Below are 19,618 nucleotides of genomic sequence, written 5' to 3' on the forward strand. Positions count from 1 at the left end.
AGATGGATGGGTATGGGATCTTGAAGGATCTGCATACGTGAAGCCGTGAAAAAACGTTGTGCCTTAATTCAATTCATCCATTCAAGCGACTTCCTTATCGCGCCCACTGTCCGCTATCGCTTATTTCCAGGTAGGAAGCAAACAGCTTGATTCGATCCTAGAACCGATTCTAAGTAATCCTCCTGGTTCGTTGAGTTCGGATTTCATAAGTCTGGTAGATCTTTTACATCCCAGATCACAAACGGATCCGTATCCTCTCTGCTAACCAACACCTCTGCGTCCTGCTCCGTTTCCCGCAGCAGCCTCTGCAAACGCGGTTGCAGGACCTCCGCCAAGAACTGCCGCTCCGAGTTACTATGGAATACGGTCAACACCCACTTGCCGACCATCGTTAGCCTCAGCGCGTTGTGGTGGCTCATCTCGCCCGTGACAATCAGGTCCGCCGCTGTGTCCTTGAGCACGTCATAGCCAGATCCGGCGCATACGGCGACTGTTCGAATCTCATTTGACTTGTTCACTCCCTTGAAAGGCCGTGCCACCATGACATGGCGCAGGCTACCGAGGCGATCGGCATATCTTTTGGCAATCCAGCCGACGCTATAAGGCCGGGCAAGCTTAACAAGCCGGCCATATCCTGCTCCTTCAAAACCCTCTGGGGTGAAACCCGCAATGGGCTTGACGGCGGACACATTGGTCACGTCGTCGAGCATCCCGGCAAGCCAGTCGTTGAGGCCGCCCGGTGCGGCGTCCACAGCAGTGTGCGGGCTGTCTATAGATTGTCAATCAAGCCTCTTCTGCATGTGACTGGTTACTTACAAACTGCTATGTTGTGTTGGGCGAGTTGCAAGACAATTCGTTGATGGGGGTCGTTTAGGTTGATGGACTTGAGTCCGCGGAAAATGAAGGGGTCTAATGCAGCGTCAACTTATGGCCGACTTGAGACAAGGCAGTTGCGTCGTACGGTAGCTCACGATGACCGATGCCCGCTTTGCAATTGCCTCCTCGGCAACGCGGATCGTCAAGTCATTGGTGAGGAGAACGATGGAAGAGGCGCCGGAAGCGGACTGGATATTTTCTTGAAGCAAGCCAACGTTATCCCAAGCCCGGTCAGCAAGCTCTTCGGGATATCTGATCTTGTGTCAGTAACTGTGCTATCTAGCAATTCTTCGGGTTCGCATTTACAGTGTCCGCATCGCCTGGACAACCTTCTGGGTGAATGGTGGACATTGCAGTGTCTGGTCCATCGTGAAAGGTCTGGTAAAAATTGCTGGTCGAATCACCCGGGTTGCTGGAATTAGTCTTGGGGCTCTGATGGCAGAAAAGACGGATTTCATCTGGACCTTTGCAGGTTTGACGGCCCTGTTCAAGCTGGCGCAGGAGCACTGGAACTGCTGGTGTCAATGCACGTCGAAGTTCAACTGTAAGCAGTTAGCTCCAATATCCAATGGCCAAGATAGACCCTTACCCTAATGGTTTCCCGCAGCGCCAAGACCTGGATGCAGAGGACCTATAAACATCCACTGTTTCGGCAACTTTCTGCCATCTCAGACGACAGTCACAAACCACATGCACACTCAACGATGGCTCAGATGTCGATAACAGAAGACGCCATAAAAGCAGCGCTGACCGAGCGGCTCAAGGCGACTCATGTAGAAGTGCAAGATATGTCTGGTATGGCGCGAACTCTTTGCAACTTAAGCACTGACGTCATCCCCGAACCCTGCCGGCGCTTGCTTCGCCCTCAGCCCCTCACTTCACTCTAGCCCATTGCGATGAGAACTGACAGAGTCTTATTTCAACCTGACAGGAGGCTGCGGCCAGTCATTTACAGCCCTCATAGTCTCGCCCGAGTTTGCAGGCAAAAACTCGCTCAAGCGGCACCGGCTGGTGAACGGAGCTCTGAAGGACGAAATCTCGTCCATACATGCGTGGAGCGCAAAATGCATGACGCCAGAGGAGTGGAATAACGAGAAGGCTGCCACAGGAGGGCATGAAGGGCCTCCGTTGGATGGCACAGAGGGTGGCAGAGTGGAGGGTGTAAAGGAATGATGGTTAGGGGAATTAGGTGCTGTATTTCATTCTCAGCCGCTGGTGTGTGCAACCGCCGTGAAACCAGTCCACTGATATCGTCTTCCTACTGCAGTGAACTGTTCTAGTAATAAACTGAATTATCAAGAACATCCCGTCTGGAAGTCAGACTTCCATGGCAAGGCTGCGCGCATAATGGCCGCGGTATCGTACCGCAAGGCAGGTGTGGCCCGTCACTTCCTAGAGTGGTCATCGGTGAGCTCCGAGCCCCGCCTCCTTAAGTCACTTGCCCACCTACACGCGTAAGAAGGAAGCGACTTCCTCAACCAGACACCGAGCATCTTCCTGACAAACCAACAATGTCCCCTCACTGTGGACAACGAAGAGGCTCGAATTTGAGTCACTTATTTCCGTTCTCCCGTCAGCCTGAGACTTCATCATCCCCGCATTGGAACTCAAGACCACGTCAACCAGGGCAAATTCGCCCCCTCCTGAGTCCTACCAGCCTCACTCTGATCCATTGGGCAAACCGTCTAGCGCCGTTTCCTTGAGGTTTAGATCCAAGCTGCACCCCGCGGATCGATCGATGCGATTCGCCTTCCCCAAGCTTACCGGTTTTCCGTTTCGAACCGCTGAACCGCAGCACATGGGCTAGTCACGCACAACGGCCGTGAGGATGCAGGAGGCTGAGTTGTGGGATGCCTTGGGCAGTTCTAGTAGTAAACAAGCCGGTTTGCCTAGGCTTAGCACGAGAATGCCTAGCATTGTCACGATAGATAATCCAGGCTCCCATGCCTTGGTGTTCCCTACCCAAGTTTGCTAGTTCAGCTATCCTCCCTCCGTTTCAAACCCACTGCCCTAGTCGATCAATATCTTCAGTCCCCCCGAACAAGCTACACCCAAGTACTTAATGAACAGTTCACGGGTTGAAGAAATCATAAGGTCCTTGGAGTATCACCATGAGCAGTATATCAAAAACCTACGTCTCCTCCAAGAGGTGCATAGTAACGCCAGCGTGCGGGCAACTCGGCTTATCAACAACGATGTGACAGCCTCGCCCTTAATCAAAGCCGTCAGTTTCGGCCAGGTGTCGGCCCAGTCAACGGGAAGTCTTGGAGCGCGACGTTTGACAAACGACTCGCCAACAACTCAACCATCCCCGGTCTCTGACGCAGTAGAGCCGGCCGAGGAACCCCCTTTCTTGCCCTTGACGCCGCCGATACGCTCCAACTCAGCGAGGACCTCGGAGACGATCGTGCCCTCTGTGCAGAGGCCCCTTCTCAAAGAGACTTTTTCTGAGGAAGGTTTACTCATCCATCTTCGCTCAATTGGCGAGACAAATCATGACACGATCACAGCTCTCGGCGAAGTCTGGCAAAAGAGGGACGAGCTGGACATCTCAAGCGTATTCACCGGATTTGAAACTGGGGAAGGCAGCCCCTACGCCAACGCCACCTACGAGATCTTGGAAATTGGCATGGATAGCATCCCCCGGCACAAACAAATACAGTCCGACCAGGGATTTCTTGGTGGTGCTGGTGATGGGGACGGTGACAACCAGGATTCCTCTGTCTGGAGGGTTCTCAAGGATATCAACGCTGATGGGGACGCGGTCGGAAGGATAACGTGAGTGCTCAACAATAATTCCCATAGCTCAAAAAGCACATCGCTTACGCAGCGCAGTATCCTCCAAGAACCGACGCCCCTTATGCTTGCTGCTACCCACATGTCAATGCAGCAGCACTTCGACATGGATGAGCTATTTCAGCACTTGGTTTCTACCACTGGGAATAAAGGAAAGACCAAGGTAAGTCACGCTAGGGTTCTCAGCCAGATCAACGGTGCTGACTGTGCAGGCCTATATGGACAGAGCCTTCGAAACGGCTGACTTGAGGCAACGGAGCTTTTTCTTTGTCTTCAAATATTACACAGTCGTCGGTGAGGGACTCACACCAGCCCCTTGGCAGGCATTCGACCATCGCCCGCCGGACCGCAAGTCACCCGACCACATTGACATTACCGAGTGCAGTTCTATCCTTGCGCTCTCTCTTGGGGGCGACCCGACCGGTACGGTCAAAGTAAAGGTTAAACGTAAGACCCGTAGCGGACTGATATACGACACGTTTGCCCCCTGGCATCTTCTTAACATCCAATGCTTCCCCGACGACCAGCACTCGACGAGGAGCGACGACTCCAAAAAGCACTTTTTCAATGGACCTTACGCCTTCCTTGACGCCCTGTGCATCGAATATCGCGATGCAGTAAAGCGTTACACCTATCTAAATGAGATGATAACGAAGCTCATTACTCCCCCAGTAGGTACTCGCCCTGGATGGAAGAAATTCCCGTTGGACTAACCGATTAGAACCAATTCATGTTCGATGTCCGCCTCCGGGATAAACTCCTATTCGAAGACAGCAATTTTACCTACTCCCGCCGCTACTTTTGGGCGTACAACACGCTAGGTGTAATCAACGAGGGGATCAAATCTATGCGCTCTGCCTACCTCAGCACCTTTACCAAGGACTTTTGGGCAGGCCGGCACCCGACGTTGTGGCCTCACCCAAATCCGGACTCCACAGAGGGGCGCGACTACGCTGCGAGGATGGATATTCTGCGCCAGGACCTCGAGAGCGCTGTTGCAGATCTCCAGCTAATGTACGAAAAGAACGAGACTACACGGACCGAGATTCGCTCGCTGAGGGAGCAGCTCTTCAGCGGAAGCAGCGTGAAGGAATCTAGGAGGGCGATTGAGCAAGGGGATAACATCAAGATTTTGACCAATGTATCCATGATTTTCCTGCCGTTGACATTTGTTGTTGTGAGTTCCCCTTCCCCCCTGAAATCACTGATTCTTTTCCCCTTCGCCTACGATAAGCACATAATCACATTCCATATAATGCTATCAAGGATAATCACGCACTAATAGCTTTGTTAGGGCGTCTTCGGAATAACAGAATTCGACATTTCGCCCGAGGACTGGCGCTTCGCTGTGACCCTAGTCTCCGTCTGCATCCCGTTCTTCATCCTGATCCTAGTACTAGTGAGTCCTCAAGCCCCTCGATACTCGACGTCCACCGCTCCACAGAGAGAAAGAAAGATAAAGAAAGAAAGTTGCGACTGCCCAGCTGACGCCATTTGCACAGCAAACCCGCGCGGCGATGCAAATGGTGCGCAGATTTGGATCGCTTGTCGACGGCTATCTCCGCCAACTCTTCTTTGGCATAGCCACGACGGCAGGCGGCGCGGCTGGAGACGATCGCAGGCAGTACCACCACTCCTACCACATGACACACCAGCAACTGCACCTGCAGCAACAGTCACGACATGTTGATATTAGGACGCCTTGGTTGGGGCTTACGAGGGTTTGGCGCCGGGATGACAACGGCGGGATATGGAGATGGCTGCCGTGGCGGCTGAGGGAGAGACAGGTGGAAAGGGCCTCGGGGGATCTGATGGTCTAGTAGCGTGGTAGGTTCAAGTACAGTATGTACCTTACATATACTTGGATGTAGCAAATGTCTCCGGCATATTTGCCGTTCACGGCATCGTCCGCGCCGCTCTTTCCGGGTGGAGGCCGCACTCGGGATCGGAGACGGACGCCCCGGGGTATCGGACAGACTCAATCGACGTGTGTAACTGCAGCCGGGATCTTATTTGTGAGCCGTCGCCATGAACCCCATATCCTTTCCCTTACCAAGTCCTTGGTTGTAAAAAACATGCTTTGCAACCCCCTGGATGTGCCATGTTACGCATCTTGGACCCATAGCCACCTAGCCCAACAATGATACAGCACATCCACCACGGAGCTACCGGTAACCTTATACAACATGCTACTATGCACAATACGTATCACCCTCGGCTGTCACCGGTCATCCTATCCTCCCACTACATAGTGGACTTTCCCACCGGCACGAACCCATCATTACCGACCCACCGGGACCATTCTTAAATCTCGTCATACATGGACACGGACATGTACAATACAAATGGCTAGTAGTAACTCAGATATGTACTACGCCCCGGCAACAACCGCAAGACCCTCATAAATCTTTTTCCTCACCGCGTAAAACGTGGCGGCGGCTGCAGCAGCACCACCACCACTCTGCTGCGCGGTAGCGTCCATCATCAAAGGCAGGCCGACGCTCTCAAGCTCGACGCGGCCCGTCGCCGTCTTGCGCACCGCCACGGTCCCGTCGATGAGCAGCGTGCCCTCCCCGCGGAACTCGGCTCTGTGTCCGGCATTGAGCATGGCCCGCCGCAGGTCTGCGAGGCGGAGGTCGCCCACGTGGAGCGGCTGGGCGGCCGAGCGGACGGCCGAGGCCAGGTTGGTGGGCAAAAGGTCTAGGGTGGGGAGGGTGCTCGGTTTGCTGCCCGTGAGGCTTGGTGGTGCGGGTGTGCCGTCGGGTGTTGTCCCGCCGGCAGCCTCTGGCAGCAGTTTGGGCCGTTTATTGGCCGTGTCTTGGCCGCGGTCGTCCGCGTCTTGTTGTATGGCGACTTCCCCGCCTGGAAGCAGCAGGCCGGTCACGGTGACGATGCCCAGCCCGCGGACGTTCTGCCACTTGAGGCGCTTGACAAAGGGGTCGGCCAGCTTGACGACCCAGGCGTTGGTGTCGACTGAGGCGTTGACGGTGGCGCCAATTGTGGGGGTGAAGACGTCGACGACGGTGGACTTGGCCGGTTCCGCTTCGCCGAGTTGCGCGGTGAGCAGCTTTTTGCAGTCGGCGGCTAGCGCTAGGGTCTCTGCCTCGGCGCCGGCGACGAAGACGAGTTTGCGCGGTTGGATGAGGGGAATCAGCATGTGCAGGCTGCGCTTGTCGTGCAGGCCGCTGAAGTCAACAAAGGCGATGCGGAGCCTGACCGAGACGGTCTCTGAGCTTACGACCAGCTTCGATGGGCCGAGAACTGTTTCCTCCTCGTCCTCTAGCTGGTCTAGCTCGTCGGCGCTTGTGCCATCGGAAAGCGCGGCAATGTCCGGCTCGTCTGCAGACAAGGCCCGTTTCAATTGAGGGCGCTTATTGGGCCCCGAAGCTCCCTTGCCTGCCGTGCCGAGATCGTCAAACTTGCGCTTCTTACCCAAACCCTGGTCTTGCCTATTCCCGTCTTGCCCGACATCCTGGCCATCAGCATCCTCCCGTTCTTCTGCGCGCAAGTAATCCTCGGGCCGGATGAGCTCGCCAAACTCGTCATTGCGTTTCCGCCGCATTACCGTAGGGAACATGCGTTCTCTGCCTTTCTTACCCCTTACGTCAAAATCGTAAACGCCTTTCTTCTTGAACAGGATGGTAATGCCTAGATCTTCATCCGTCAGCACAACCTTCTTGCGGCTCGCTTGTCCAATGGTTGTCGACACGTTGAGCGCTTTTCCTTGCTGCGCCGTTTCAGACTCTTCCGACTCGGTTGAGGTTTCCGAGGCATCGTCCACCACGTCGGCAGACGCTTCGAGTGTGGCGCCACCGCCAGTTTGCAAGGTGGCCTGACGCTGTCGCTGCGTAGCAAGCCACTGTTGGTAGACACCAAGCTCATTTCCCTCCAAGGCCTGTCGTGCAGCATTAGTCACTTGGAGCTCACGTCCACCTCCATAAACTTGCTCGAATGTGTCCCCGCTACGTGTTTGCTCGACAGCCACACCGTCCTTCCTCTCCTTCCACCAGTCCCAGAGTGTTCGTGCGATGGAAGGTTTGTTGGGGTTGAGACTCGGTTTTTGAGTGAGGACCACGAGGTTCCTTGGATCCCCAGCGATAGCTTTGAGTACGTTTTTGGAGAAGCCCCACTCCAAGCTCGAGTCAGTGGCTAGTATGACTTTGCCTTTTGGTTCGGCATCGTCCGCTGCTTGTTGCAGGATCCGCTCGATCTGTGCTTTCCGCTCCAGCAGCTTCAAATATTTGAAGTCGAAGGGCCCCGCATCCTTGCCCTTCCCGCCAGCCGGGCCGCTGTTCGGCGGCGCCCTGCTGCCTCCAGCGACAGCTTCGAACTCTCTCACAATGCTGTCGTCCATCCACTCCAGCATACTCCTCGCATTCCTCATGGTGCTTCCTACGCTGCGGCCGGCCAGATAAACCTTTGTCGACTTGAACACGTCGTTGTCCTTGTCAACTTCGGCCCTCCACGCGTGTTCCAGGAGATAAGCAAGCTCTAGTACCCTCGCACTCGAATCCACGGGTATAAGCACGGTCCCGCCTCTGGCGATACAGAGCTTAACTGATTCCAGAAGCTGCTCATCGCGGCGCCCGCGCGCGAGGGCTGTCTCGGGCGTACGGCTACTACATACCAGGGCGGTCGGTTTGCGCAGCTGTTCGATCACCTCAGCCCCTCCGGCGCCGCCATGCCCTCCTCCCAGCCAGGCAGCGCCGGCAAATACATTCTCGCGGGCCTGGTTCCAATCTACAGCATAGACGATGGATTCGAGGCCATGTTGGATGTGCCAGATGGTCCCACCAAGCGTATGCCCCGAGTTGTAGGCGGTTATGGTGAGGCCGTTGAGTGGAGGCGAGAATGGTGAAGGGAGCGGTTGGTGAGGCTGAGAGTATTTAAGAGGCTGGATCAGAGAAAAGTAGCGGGCAATTTCTTCTGGCGTCGGGGGCTGTAGAAGCAGGTTCTGGTCAGTGGAAGATGTCTGTGCATAGGCGTACGACACCTCTTCGAGCGAATTGGGTGATATTGTCGTCGCGGCTAAGGGGTTTGAGGCGTAGAGGTCCTGGGTCAGGGTGCGGCCGAGATCGATGACGGGTCTCGTGGCATAGACGGGGATGCGCGTAAATAGAGGGAAGTGTTTACAGCAATGCGCATATGCGCCGAGATGTGAGACGGTCGCATGGGTTAGCAGGATCAAAGAGAGCGTGGGTATTTGCCTGGGTGAAGGTGCAGTTAGCTCTGGGATCCTCGAGTGTTGATCTAATCCATCGGCAATCACATACTTTTCCAACTCCTTGAGCTTTTCGACATCAAACGTCTCATCCCAGCCGACATCGACCAGCACCTTGACACCGCCATCGAGCTCCAGCAGCGACTGCGACGCTGTCGATTCGGACAGGGCGCCTTGAAGCGGGCAGAAACTGAACATGGCTGCTACGTTCTTGGCTCGCTTGAGACGGCTACCGGAACTGGCGCATTATGCCAACGTTGATCTTTTCTCGTTTTATTGTTTTATTCTGCCTAGTGACGATAACTGCTGTAGTGGAGTGAGGCAGGCAGTGGCCGTAGTGTGGTGGGTGGTGGAGGTAAAAACTGCGGTTGTTCGTATGAAGTAGGTCCGTTTCATTGAAAGGTAAGAACCCTTGTCAATCGTTGATGCTTTTGTCGCGTCGAAGCGGCACGCGACGGCTGACGAAAGGACGGACCTACTCAAAGCCAGCCAGCTTCCAAGGCGGTCAGAGGCGGCAGGTCCAGAAAGCGAGACTCCAATTGAACCAACGGAAGCTGCCGAGTGGGCAAACCCCTGCTCAAAGCTTCATGCTCAATTGCTGTGGCTCGAGTGTGGGCATGGGCCCAGGCGGGCCGACAGAAGGAGAAGAGGACAGCTCAACCTCCAAAATCAATTGTTAAAGGTGGGACCGTGATTTTAACCACAACCACTCCGCGAAGAAGCAAAAGACAGCCATTTTGGGCCACCTTGCGAGAACTTTAAGACATTTATATCAAATGCCGACCTGCCTCCGATTATGAACCAGCCTACATCCTGCAAACCGAGTCCCCGGTGACCGTCTTCGACAAGAGGCCACAGCTGCTCTGTTGCACTGCAGTGAGTACTGCACTGGACTGTATTGTACATAACCCTGAGGTACAGCAAGTAGCATACGGGAACCAACACGCGAACCTCGGAAGCAGAGAAGGGAAAAAAGAATAAAAGATGGCCGAGTACGCAATGTACCACGCCCTCGGCCAGGGCGAAGCACTCGATCCCAACGACCCGAACCGAACAACGCAGCCCGCGCCTCCGCAGTTCCAGCCGCCCGTTGCTCCCAACCCCTACCAGCCCGCTGCCGGTGGATACAGCTACGGCTCGCCATCACCCGCGGCAGGGCCTCCGCCACCCCAGGCGCCGGGATACGGGTCGCCCCAGCCGCCGGCCGGCTACTTCCAGGGCCAGCAACCACCAGCCGATGATGCTGCTTTGGCGGCGCAGATGGGTGGCATGACGCTCGGGGCCGACCCGCACCACGGCACCGCCAAGAGGAAGAAGAAGGACCGCCATGCCTACCACACGGTCGACGCGCCCCTGGGCTCGTCCCAGGCCTTCAACGGCATACCACCAGCGGGCACGCCGGCTACGTCCTACCTGAACAACGATCCCTCCGCCGCCGCCGCATCCCGCTACGGCCCCGGGTTAACACCCGCAATGAACCAGTTCCCCGCGCCCGTCAGCCCCGGTTTCCACCCCGCCCCCGCCTCGCCCGCCGAGTTCGCGGCCAGGAGTGGCTACGCCGGGGATGCGCTACCGTCGCCGACCATGGTCCCGGCGTCGGGCCAGGCCAAGGTGTCGCCCGACGAGATGCCCAGTGTCCCCCTCTCCCGGGATGCCGTCCAGCAATACTTCCTCAGCAACGTATACCCGACATTCGAGCGCTTGGTCCCTCCGCCTGCAACTGTCTCTTTCGTCGCCTTCGACCAAGGAAACGCATCCCCCAAGTTTGCGCGGCTCACCCTGAGCAACATCCCCGCCACGGCCGAGGGACTGCGCAGCACAGGCCTGCCTCTCGGCCTCCTCCTGCAGCCGCTCGCCGCGCTCCAAGCCGGCGAGCTCGAGATTCCCGTTCTGGACTTTGGGGACGCCGGCCCGCCCCGGTGCCATCGATGCCGAGCCTACATCAACCCCTTCATGATGTTCCGCTCGGGGGGCAACAAGTTTGTCTGCAACCTGTGCGGCTATGCCAACGACACGCCTTCAGAGTACTTTTGTGCCACCAGCCCGCAGGGCGTCCGTGTCGACCGCGACCAGCGGCCAGAGCTCACCAGGGGAACCGTCGAGTTCGTCGTCCCCAAGGAGTACTGGACCAGGGAACCGGTCGGGCTTCGGTACCTCTTTCTCATTGACGTGACGCAGGAGTCTTATAACAAGGGGTTTCTCGAGTCCTTTTGCGACGGCATTTTGCGTGCCCTCTATGGCGCCGAGGAGAATGAGGAGAAGGACGAGAACGGCGAGGTCAAGAGGAGGATACCGGCAGGTGCCAAGGTCGGCTTCGTCACCTTTGACAAGGAAGTTCATTTCTACAATGTCAGCTCGTCGCTGGAGCAGGCACAGATGATGATCATGCCGGACATTGAGGACCCATTTGTCCCGCTCAGCGAGGGTCTGTTTGTGGATCCGTACGAGTCCAGAACCGTCATCAGCTCTCTGCTGACTCGGTTACCGCAAATGTTCTCGAGCATCAAGAACCCGGAGCCGGCGCTCCTGTCGACTCTGAATTCGGCGGTTGCAGCACTCGAGAAGACGGGCGGCAAGATTTTTTGCTCGCTCTCGGCACTCCCCACATGGGGTCCGGGGCGCCTGTTCATGAGGGATGACGGCAAGCATCCTGGCGGTGAGCCTGATAAGAAGCTGTTCAGCACAGAGCATCCTGCGTGGAGGAAGCTGGCGGAGAAGATGGCTTCAATCGGCGCCGGCATCGACTTCTTCATGGCCGCGCCGTCAGGGGGCTATCTGGACATTGCCACAGTTGGTGAGTGCGAGGTCCGCCGAATTTCCAAGGCGTCTCCAACCATATTAACTCCCTCCTAGGCTACGTATCTGCTACTACAGGCGGAGAAACATTCTACTATCCCAATTTCATCGCGCCGAGGGACAACACCAAGCTGTCGCTCGAGATCAAGCATGCAGTGACCCGGGAGACAGGCTATCAGGCCTTGATGAAGGTCCGATGCTCCAACGGCCTGCAGGTGTCCGGGTACCACGGCAACTTTATCCAGCACACGTTTGGTGCCGACCTCGAGATCGGAGTGATCGACGCAGACAAGGCGCTCGGGGTATCGTTTAGCTACGACGGCAAGCTCGACTCAAAGCTCGACGCGCACTTCCAGTCGGCCTTGCTCTACACGACCGCCTCGGGCCAGCGCCGTGTGCGCTGCAGCAACGTCATTGCCGCCGTCAGCGAGAACGCCCGGGACTGCATAAAGTTCATCGATCAGGACGCCGTGTACTCGCTTCTCGCAAAGGAAGCATCGACCAAGCTGGCAACAACGTCCAGCACGCTCAAAGACATACGCCTGAGCCTCACAGAAAAGACGATCGACGTGCTCGCCAACTACCGCAAGAACTTCTTGTCGCAGGCGCACCCGCCGGGCCAGCTGGTCATGCCCGAGCGGCTCAAGGAATTCTCCATGTACATGCTCGGCATGCTCAAGTGCCGGGCCTTCAAGGGGGGCAACGAGACGACAGACCGGCGGGTGCACGAGATGCGCCTGATCCGCTCCATGGGCGCGCTCGAGCTCAGCCTGTACCTGTACCCGCGCATGATACCCATCCACAACCTGCAGCCCGAGGACGGGTTTCCGGATCCCAACACGGGCGGCCACCTCAGGATGCCTCCCTCGATTCGCGCCAGTTTTGCACGCGTCGAACCGGGCGGCGTTTACCTCGTCGACAACGGCCAGCAGTGCCTCCTCTGGTTCCACGCGCAGACGTCGCCCAATCTGCTGGCGGACTTGTTTGGAGAAGGCAAAGACAGCCTGCAGGCGCTTGATGCATACACCAGTGAAATACCGGTGCTCCAGACGCACCTCAACGCGCAGGTCAGGAACATCATTGAGTTTTTGCGCACCATGCGCGGGTCCAAGGGCCTCACCATCCAGCTCGCCCGTCAGGGTATTGATGGCGCCGAGTACGAGTTTGCGCGCATGCTGGTCGAGGATAGGAATAACGAGGCGCAGAGCTACGTGGATTGGTTGGTGCACTTACATAAGGGGGTGCAGTTGGAGGTGAGTTTATTTCTCTTCTTTTACTGGTATAAATGATGAAGAATTATGCTAACAAGTCCCAAAAGTTGGCCGGGCAGCGGAAACGGGAGGATTCCTCCGAGTCGTCGTTGGCGGGTTTGACGGGGTTGAGGCCGTCGTATTGGTGAGAAAGAGAACAGGGGAAAGGAGCCAGCCCCGTGGGCTAGGCGTAGACTGGGGACTGGCGGGTTGGTGGGAGGGGCGAGGGCGGGTACATTGAAACTAAGCTGTGAACATGGGGAACATGGGATGGGACGAATGGATGGGTAGGATGGTTGTCCGGACTAGAAACCAGATCGGCGATCGACAGCATGATGAGAAAGAAAGAAAAAGAGAGGTATATCCAAATCTTATGCCAGACGTGATGTGATGCAGGGTGAATGTGATTGAGGTGAAAGTGGAGCTTTGAGCCGTTGGGTGCGCTGAGCTTTGCTGGGCTTGGCTTGGCGTTCTGGTTTATGAAGGAGCAAGAAGGAGCAACAGAAGGCGGCGATGGTAGTATTTTGTTGGTTGTTTCTACACATACTCCGTACAGTACGTAACTTATCACATCTATCGGTCCATCCATCCATCCATCGTCGTTTGACAGTTTTAAAGCGTGTTGCGCCGGCAAGTGCCATCTTCATCGACAAGGGTTCGTTTTTCTGATGTGCAGGGCTACGCCTAGTGTAAAAAGCCACGGAGCCTTCCGCCGAACCCCGAACCCGAACCACCCTGGTGGGAGCATGAATGAGACAAGGCGATTGTCTTGTCGGGTTTGTGGTTAATGTTGTTGGTTGTTGACGACATCGCCCTCCCGGCTGGGTCCAGCGATATCCACACCGCTGGGCCAGGGGTAATCACACCAAGTTTGTGATCCATGGGATTCTCTCGACGCATTGTAACGGTAATGGGGTTAATTACATATAACGTACTGTATTGTACATACATTCATGTAACCGCCGTCTCATCCTTACTGTACATGTACACCGGCGGCGCACCATGAGTCCTCTTCACTTAAACTGAAAAATGAATGTATCCGTACAGCTACCCAGGCATATGTCGGAAGGGAGTAGAGTCTCTCTTTGACCACACTAGGCTGTTGTGAGCCGAATAGACTGACGATGGCACCGAAATGGGTGACATTACATGCTGGCGTACGGAGTCCGGAAGTGTGTAATCTGTGTACTGTGGTATGATACATACGGGACACACAAGGTCGGCACTTACCGCCAATTGCTGCGCAACATGCAGCTTGCGAAAAGGCTTCAAGGCTGACTTTACACTAAAAAAGAGAAGGCTGGGGGCCTTGGCAACCGTTCGCTCGGCCTCGTGGCAGATCCCTGGTTTGTTGTCTGCTAAATGCTTCGATCCGTCTTCTGGCGTGATTCTCTCACTCTTTTTTTTTTTTTTCTTTTCTTCTTTCCCGTCTTAGCTTTTGCGATTTTCGACTGGCCGCTCCGGCGTTTCCGTGATCGACGACACCAACGAGTTCAAGCCCCTGGCCTGGCTTTTTTGGCTTCCTGTTGTGTCATCCTCCTTCGACCCATTCGAGCGTTTTGTGGCTGGACTAGCGTAGGTAGTGGGAAGATTAGGTGTGTTCCATGGATTAACTTAGCTTTCGTTGATAAATGCGTGTGTTCCTTGCCTGCCGCGACCGAGTCAGGACCGAGGCTCTACCTAGTCCTTCTCCTGATCACCTCCTTCTCTTTCGAGATAACAGGAGAGATGGCGCTGCAATCTAGAGTCTGTGTGGCTGTACGTTTAGTTGTTTGCTTCTTCGGCGCGGGGTGTGTCGACTGACTGTCGGGCCGTTTGTATTAGTAGATGGCCTACCTGAAAGAAAGCCTGCCTTGTACTTCGTACTGGTGGTGCAAGCGGCTAGCAACGCGGGTCCAGGGATTGCGACAAGGCTTATGATGTTTGTGGCATGGTGCCGTCTTGGCTTGCTTGTTCTGGAAGCTTTTGCAGGACGTATGTATCCAGCCACTAGTCCGCTTTGTGATAGCAAGGAAGAGGGTCAGGGGTTCCAGCTCTCTCACCCGCGTCAAGATCCTCTATATGTATATCAATGCCCTCTCGGCACGGCGACTAGCGTTATTTCACGGCGGCACCGACAGACTGCCTCGATGCATCATTCAAAAGAGGTTGAGGCGGTCGAGGAGAACCTGAAACGCAGATTTCGTGGCATCATGCTGAGAGATTACAGGCCAAAGGCCTGTGTGCGTGTACTGTACCTGCTTTGTAGAGAGGAACTGCACGTGCCCCTGAAAGGCCGAAGCTACTTCACTTCTCCCTCTGTTGCACACGAGATTCAGGGCCAAGGCAGGTAGGTAGCCCCACAACCACCACAGCCCTGAGGGATCCTGTCGCTGCATCGATGCCGTATCACCCCTCTCCCCAGACTAATACTAAGCATGCACATCGGACGTACTCGGCCAGATCTGGAAGTGCTGGTTCCCTAATGGCAGACTGGGCAGCACTGGCCCTATGTGTTGCTCTGTTCCATGGACCTCCTGACCTGCGTCTTAGGGGTCCTGTTTGGTCAGGGTCTGGCTGCATGTCCTGTCCTGTCCCGAATGTAACCGGCGCTGCGGCAGGGTTGCTTGACAGGGCGGTCAGAGGGCCTTCCTGTGCGATCTGTTTGACTCGATCTCATCCGGCTTCGCGTCTGTGTCGCTCCAAATTTCCTGTGCTACCACGATACGGGTATGCCGGCATGTCGTCGGCCGCAGCAGCCCCCTCTTCTCGTGCCACAAGGTATGACAAGGGCGTTCTTCACCGCTTAGCCTATGATGAGGGCAATGACAGGCCATTGGTGCGGAAAGAGGGGAGGGAGAAGATTCTAGGGGCCAGCCCGCGGGCCCAACGTGAGGCGCTCATCGTAGCTGCGGGCTATTGGTGATGTGTCCCATCTCTCCCTGTAGGGAAAAGTGACGGTGTGCGCGCCACTCATACTCCTGAGCCAGCTAGCCAGCGGACCCGAGAAGAGAGCTTGTTGTACTGCGGCAAGCCGAGTCGGTCGGCCTTGGATGCCAAGCGTGCGCTGTCTCCTACCAGACACCATGTACAGACCGACAAGCCTGAGCCATGTGCCGATGGATAGCTGAGACAAAGTACGAGTGGTGACGGCTTGGCTGTCGCCCACTGTCGTTTCGTCGCCAACCACCAATTCATCACCCCTAATCCGCCCTCATCCAGCACCACCACCAATGCCCCAATGATCCTCTTCTTCTTTCTCTTCCTTGGAATCTCAGTCCTCCAGCCTCGTGACGCCGCGAAGATGCTCATTCAACATCCAACAGCTGCATGATTCCATTTCATCGCGTTCATGTATCAAGGTATAAGCAGCCTGTGTATTTCTCTGTGTTGTGCGTGATCGCCCGGCTATTCTGCCGATGATGCCGAAAGGGAGGTCCAGGGAGAAGGAGGAGAACGCACACAGAAGTGTACGGTTTGCTAGAAGACTGAGCAGGCAGTGGCTCGCGCACGCTGTCATGTAGTGTGTGCACGATTCAGGAATGGTATGCATGCCGAGGTCCCTCTGAGGGGGCGTCAGGTCGGCCGAGAGAAGGAAATCTGGCCAGTATACGTGTCTGCAGATATTTCTGAAGAAGGAATGTCGGCAAGATGATATCCCGTTTGCGGTTTGGCCGCGTCTGCGAGATGATGCCCACCGCGCACGACTACATCCTCGAGACAGTACACATCCCGCACCATCTCCACTCTCTCGGTGCCGTCTTTCTGCATGCCGTGGCATGGCCGTGGATAAGGTGCCTCAGCCTCGTGCAAGAGGGAAAGCCCCATGTCTTAAAACCCGTGATGGTTGGCAACCAGGCCGTGATATCCTTTCATGGCTGCAGCAACACCCAGATGCGAACATGTGTTATTCAAGTGGCCCCCTCCCTTCCCCCGTTCCACAGGTGCCCGGCTTGGGACATGGCGTTCGGGCCGTGGCCCAACGAGCAACTTCTCGGCGGGTATGGACATCGTTTGCCCTGTAAATGCGCTGGGTTCCAAGGTCTTTGCGCGGCCATACTCCCGTCAAGCGCGCTACTAGTATCCAGGCCTGCATCAAGCACAGTATGAGACGGTGCGAGACGAAACACGGCCAATGGTGACTGCATAGTAGCCAGGTCAGACAGGTAATAAATATTATGACTGCAGAATCCTATAGACCCCAAAGAAGAACGCGAAGCATTACAGGCCTGATCTAGGTAACCGTGTAGCACAGGCAAATGTGTAGCCCGAGCGTAAATGCCTGCCGGTGTCAGCATGATGAGTTGTGAACTCTAGGTCTCGACAAACACCAAACTCCTATGCCCATGGTGCAATCCTGACAAAGCAGATCAGGCGATTAGAGTGCTCAGTTCGTATCTCGGGTCAGGCTGCCCAAGAAATCTTTGCACCTCGGTGTGATCAAACACCTGCTTGAAGATTTGGTAGTCGGTGGTGGATATCTTGGCTGCTGACGAGCCCAAGGCCGAGCCCAACGAGCTGCCCTTCGCCTTGGATCTACCTGATGCACTGCTGCCGTTGCTCCTGGCCTTTTTAGCCATGTCGTCCAGTATCAGCTGCGCCGTGCTCTGGGTCGGGTCCTCAAACACGAATGCCACGTTTTTGATGCGGCCACGCAGGTCAGGGTCGTAGAGGAACACCTCCCGCCACAGCTCAGCAAGTTCTTGGGGCGGATTGCGGTAGCCGTTGCCAAGACCGAAGTCTCCGATGACAATGGTGCTGTAGTTGTTGTAGGCACAGATGCGGAGCGCGCCACGAAGCTTCTCCTTAACCATATCGCGCTCGTCGGCAAATGAATACTTGGTGCCGTTCTGCGTCAGCTTCGGCCAGCGTGGCGGAGGCACTGACACGACAGGCAGCGCGCGCCACGCATCTGGGGCCCGTTTATCGTATGTGTCGTGGGGTCCACGGAACACAACTGGGCGACACCTTGTCAGCGGCAAGCTGGCGGTCTGTGAGGGCCGGGAGCCGAGGACTTAGTGACTTACCAACGTCACGTGAGACGATCACAGCGGATATGGGGAGCGGATAATGGCCGTTGACAGAAGATCCATCCTCTGGAGTGGACAAGCATGCTGCAAGCGTGCTTCGCCGGCAGAGGCGCTCCTCATAGCCTACAACCCCCGTGTCCCAGTCACCTCCGGGGCGCCTATCATTGGCTGGGCATATGAATGGCACTGGCGACTGTGTTCCTTCCCCCCATCCGATCGCGAAGTCGACAGGATCCCCGACAGTCACGCCTCGGTTCTGTTAGACGCGGGCTTTCTCGAGCATCGGGGGTATACATCATGCTCACAGAAAACAGGAGGTGTAACATCGAGTGGCCTGTCGAGAAAGGTAATCTGTTGTAGGGGGTGGTGAATCATGTATGAGCTGGTTGCCCAGATCGAGGCATACTGTGTCCTGATCAGAGGTATGTAATGTCGCTTGGCCTCTGAGGCGACCTCCGATGGCTTTGGCTTGGATCTGGAGCTTGAAGACGGCATCGGCGATCACAGGCAAAGAGGCCTGGGGGAGATGGAGGAACGCTCGGTGGGTCGGTCGTATGACTAGGCAGAGTGAAAAGCAAACGTGTCTCTGCATGTTGCTAGTCCTCGGGCCGGGTGGGCATCTGGCGCTTTATAGATGCAGAGAAGCAGCAGCCAGCGGGGTTGGGAAAGGTAAAAGGGAAGCTCAGAGAGGAAATAGAGCAACTCATCGGCATGAAGCGGTAGAGACCCAACATGGTTGCCCTGTCGCCAGCTGCGATCCATGTATAGAGAGATCAATCTGTGTAACTGGCCTGTCTCAACATTGAAGGCATCCACCCCTTCATGTGGACGGCCAGCTAACAAGGGGCACCCACCCAGGAACGCCAGTAACGCGAGGCTTTCTTCTAGAAGGAAAAGCCAGGGTACTGCACCAGTGACGGCTACAAGGCATGTCGGCAGTCCTCCCGGTGTCACTGATCCGGCCCGTGAAGCCTCAAGTGTCAACTTAATGACAAGGCAGCCAGCCGAGACTTATGACAATTGCCGGCGGATGTTGTGTTGCAGCAAGTGCGCCATCTTGAGTCCAAGCCAATCTTGTATTCCTGCGCCACTGGTGCCGGGGACATGGCCCCTTCTCCGGCCGCTGACCTTGAGTTGTGTTTAGCGTTATACTTTGCTTTCTTTCATCCTGTGTAACCTAGGTTATTAGTAGCAAAAGGCAAACTGCAGCCGCGTCGCAGTGGCAGATACAGTCGATCAGAGCATATGAACAATGCTGTGACATGCATCCCATCCATAGACAAGCCCAATGTCCAGGTCTACCCCGTGTACCGCTGTTACGGATTCGGGCCAGGAATGGATGGTATATTGTGGCCGCATACGGGATGGCTGAATGGGGCGCGACCATCGTGACGCCGAACATCTCGAGGGTTTTGATATTGAAGCCGGTGAGCCTGGACTCTGGAGTCGCCGGCGGTCACGAAAAGTGATAGGTGCATGTCTGACTCTCCAATGGCGTGCATCGTGGGAGCGGGGCCAAAAAGACGCGGAACTGGCAGATGGACGCAAATCTGCCAAGTTAAAATGAGATGGTGCGCATGCTTTGGCTTCGTATTTACCATGGCCAGAAACAAGAGCAGGAAGAACCAAATCTCTCACAAATTCAACTTTGACATACCTGGTCCGGCTTG

At 55.8% G+C, this 19,618-nt stretch overlaps 7 protein-coding genes across 7 annotated transcripts; 3 read left to right on the forward strand and 4 right to left on the reverse strand.

The window, feature by feature from the left end:
• Positions 1-99: 99 nt before the first annotated feature.
• On the reverse strand, positions 100-1,576 carry N656DRAFT_141152 (NGG1p interacting factor 3). The gene is made up of 5 exons (XM_064808616.1): positions 1,466-1,576; positions 1,183-1,418; positions 962-1,128; positions 817-909; positions 100-769 (listed from the first exon to the last, which is right to left on the reverse strand). The coding sequence occupies exons 2-5, from the start codon at positions 1,332-1,334 to the stop codon at positions 204-206; spliced, it is 978 nt and encodes a 325-aa protein (XP_064669149.1). The 5' UTR covers positions 1,335-1,418; positions 1,466-1,576; the 3' UTR covers positions 100-203.
• N656DRAFT_141157 (bola-like protein) lies at positions 1,056-2,218 on the forward strand. Its single transcript, XM_064808617.1, has 3 exons — positions 1,056-1,420; positions 1,484-1,671; positions 1,808-2,218. The coding sequence occupies exons 1-3, from the start codon at positions 1,401-1,403 to the stop codon at positions 2,047-2,049; spliced, it is 450 nt and encodes a 149-aa protein (XP_064669150.1). The 5' UTR covers positions 1,056-1,400; the 3' UTR covers positions 2,050-2,218.
• Positions 2,219-2,580: 362 nt separating this feature from the next.
• On the forward strand, positions 2,581-5,454 carry N656DRAFT_141307 (uncharacterized protein). The gene is made up of 5 exons (XM_064808619.1): positions 2,581-3,654; positions 3,712-3,835; positions 3,885-4,343; positions 4,394-4,849; positions 4,967-5,454. The coding sequence occupies exons 1-5, from the start codon at positions 2,939-2,941 to the stop codon at positions 5,360-5,362; spliced, it is 2,151 nt and encodes a 716-aa protein (XP_064669151.1). The 5' UTR covers positions 2,581-2,938; the 3' UTR covers positions 5,363-5,454.
• A 589-nt stretch (positions 5,455-6,043) lies between these two features.
• On the reverse strand, positions 6,044-9,091 carry N656DRAFT_711184 (uncharacterized protein; the record flags this gene model as incomplete). The annotated part of the gene is made up of 2 exons (XM_064811733.1): positions 6,044-8,879; positions 8,946-9,091. 2 exons carry the CDS (start codon positions 9,089-9,091, stop codon positions 6,044-6,046), a joined length of 2,982 nt encoding a protein of 993 aa, XP_064669152.1.
• Positions 9,092-9,547: 456 nt separating this feature from the next.
• N656DRAFT_733417 (uncharacterized protein) lies at positions 9,548-13,500 on the forward strand. Its single transcript, XM_064812682.1, has 3 exons — positions 9,548-11,687; positions 11,747-12,942; positions 13,008-13,500. The coding sequence occupies exons 1-3, from the start codon at positions 9,878-9,880 to the stop codon at positions 13,086-13,088; spliced, it is 3,087 nt and encodes a 1,028-aa protein (XP_064669153.1). The 5' UTR covers positions 9,548-9,877; the 3' UTR covers positions 13,089-13,500.
• A 2,518-nt stretch (positions 13,501-16,018) lies between these two features.
• N656DRAFT_141179 (uncharacterized protein) lies at positions 16,019-16,994 on the reverse strand. Its single transcript, XM_064808618.1, has one exon. The coding sequence runs from the start codon at positions 16,697-16,699 to the stop codon at positions 16,193-16,195; it is 507 nt and encodes a 168-aa protein (XP_064669154.1). The 5' UTR covers positions 16,700-16,994; the 3' UTR covers positions 16,019-16,192.
• A 294-nt stretch (positions 16,995-17,288) lies between these two features.
• Positions 17,289-18,443, reverse strand: N656DRAFT_798971 (uncharacterized protein; the record flags this gene model as incomplete). The annotated part of the gene is made up of 3 exons (XM_064817823.1): positions 17,289-17,875; positions 17,946-18,197; positions 18,254-18,443. The coding sequence occupies 3 exons, from the start codon at positions 18,441-18,443 to the stop codon at positions 17,289-17,291; spliced, it is 1,029 nt and encodes a 342-aa protein (XP_064669155.1).
• Positions 18,444-19,618: the final 1,175 nt, after the last annotated feature.

This window comes from Canariomyces notabilis (assembly GCF_033297395.1).
Source record: "Canariomyces notabilis strain CBS 508.74 unplaced genomic scaffold N656scaffold_14, whole genome shotgun sequence".
In the NCBI taxonomy this organism is placed as follows: Eukaryota; Fungi; Ascomycota; class Sordariomycetes; order Sordariales; family Chaetomiaceae; genus Canariomyces; species Canariomyces notabilis.

Coding starts and splice junctions, on each gene's coding strand:
- N656DRAFT_141179 (XM_064808618.1), bottom strand. CDS start 16,699: ATGCCACGGCATGCAGAAAGACGGCACCGAGAGAGTGGAGATGGTGCG.
- N656DRAFT_733417 (XM_064812682.1), top strand. CDS start 9,878: ATGGCCGAGTACGCAATGTACCACGCCCTCGGCCAGGGCGAAGCACTC. Junction 11,688..11,746: donor TCTGGACATTGCCACAGTTG/GTGAGTGCGAGG, acceptor ACTCCCTCCTAG/GCTACGTATCTGCTACTACA. Junction 12,943..13,007: donor ATAAGGGGGTGCAGTTGGAG/GTGAGTTTATTT, acceptor AAGTCCCAAAAG/TTGGCCGGGCAGCGGAAACG.
- N656DRAFT_141152 (XM_064808616.1), bottom strand. CDS start 1,334: ATGAAATCCGTCTTTTCTGCCATCAGAGCCCCAAGACTAATTCCAGCA. Junction 1,129..1,182: donor GTCCAGGCGATGCGGACACT/GTAAATGCGAAC, acceptor ACACAAGATCAG/ATATCCCGAAGAGCTTGCTG. Junction 770..816: donor CCAACACAACATAGCAGTTT/GTAAGTAACCAG, acceptor GACAATCTATAG/ACAGCCCGCACACTGCTGTG.
- N656DRAFT_141157 (XM_064808617.1), top strand. CDS start 1,401: ATGCACGTCGAAGTTCAACT. Junction 1,421..1,483: donor ATGCACGTCGAAGTTCAACT/GTAAGCAGTTAG, acceptor GGTTTCCCGCAG/CGCCAAGACCTGGATGCAGA. Junction 1,672..1,807: donor AGAAGTGCAAGATATGTCTG/GTATGGCGCGAA, acceptor TCAACCTGACAG/GAGGCTGCGGCCAGTCATTT.
- N656DRAFT_141307 (XM_064808619.1), top strand. CDS start 2,939: ATGAACAGTTCACGGGTTGAAGAAATCATAAGGTCCTTGGAGTATCAC. Junction 3,836..3,884: donor GGAATAAAGGAAAGACCAAG/GTAAGTCACGCT, acceptor CTGACTGTGCAG/GCCTATATGGACAGAGCCTT. Junction 4,850..4,966: donor TGCCGTTGACATTTGTTGTT/GTGAGTTCCCCT, acceptor TAGCTTTGTTAG/GGCGTCTTCGGAATAACAGA.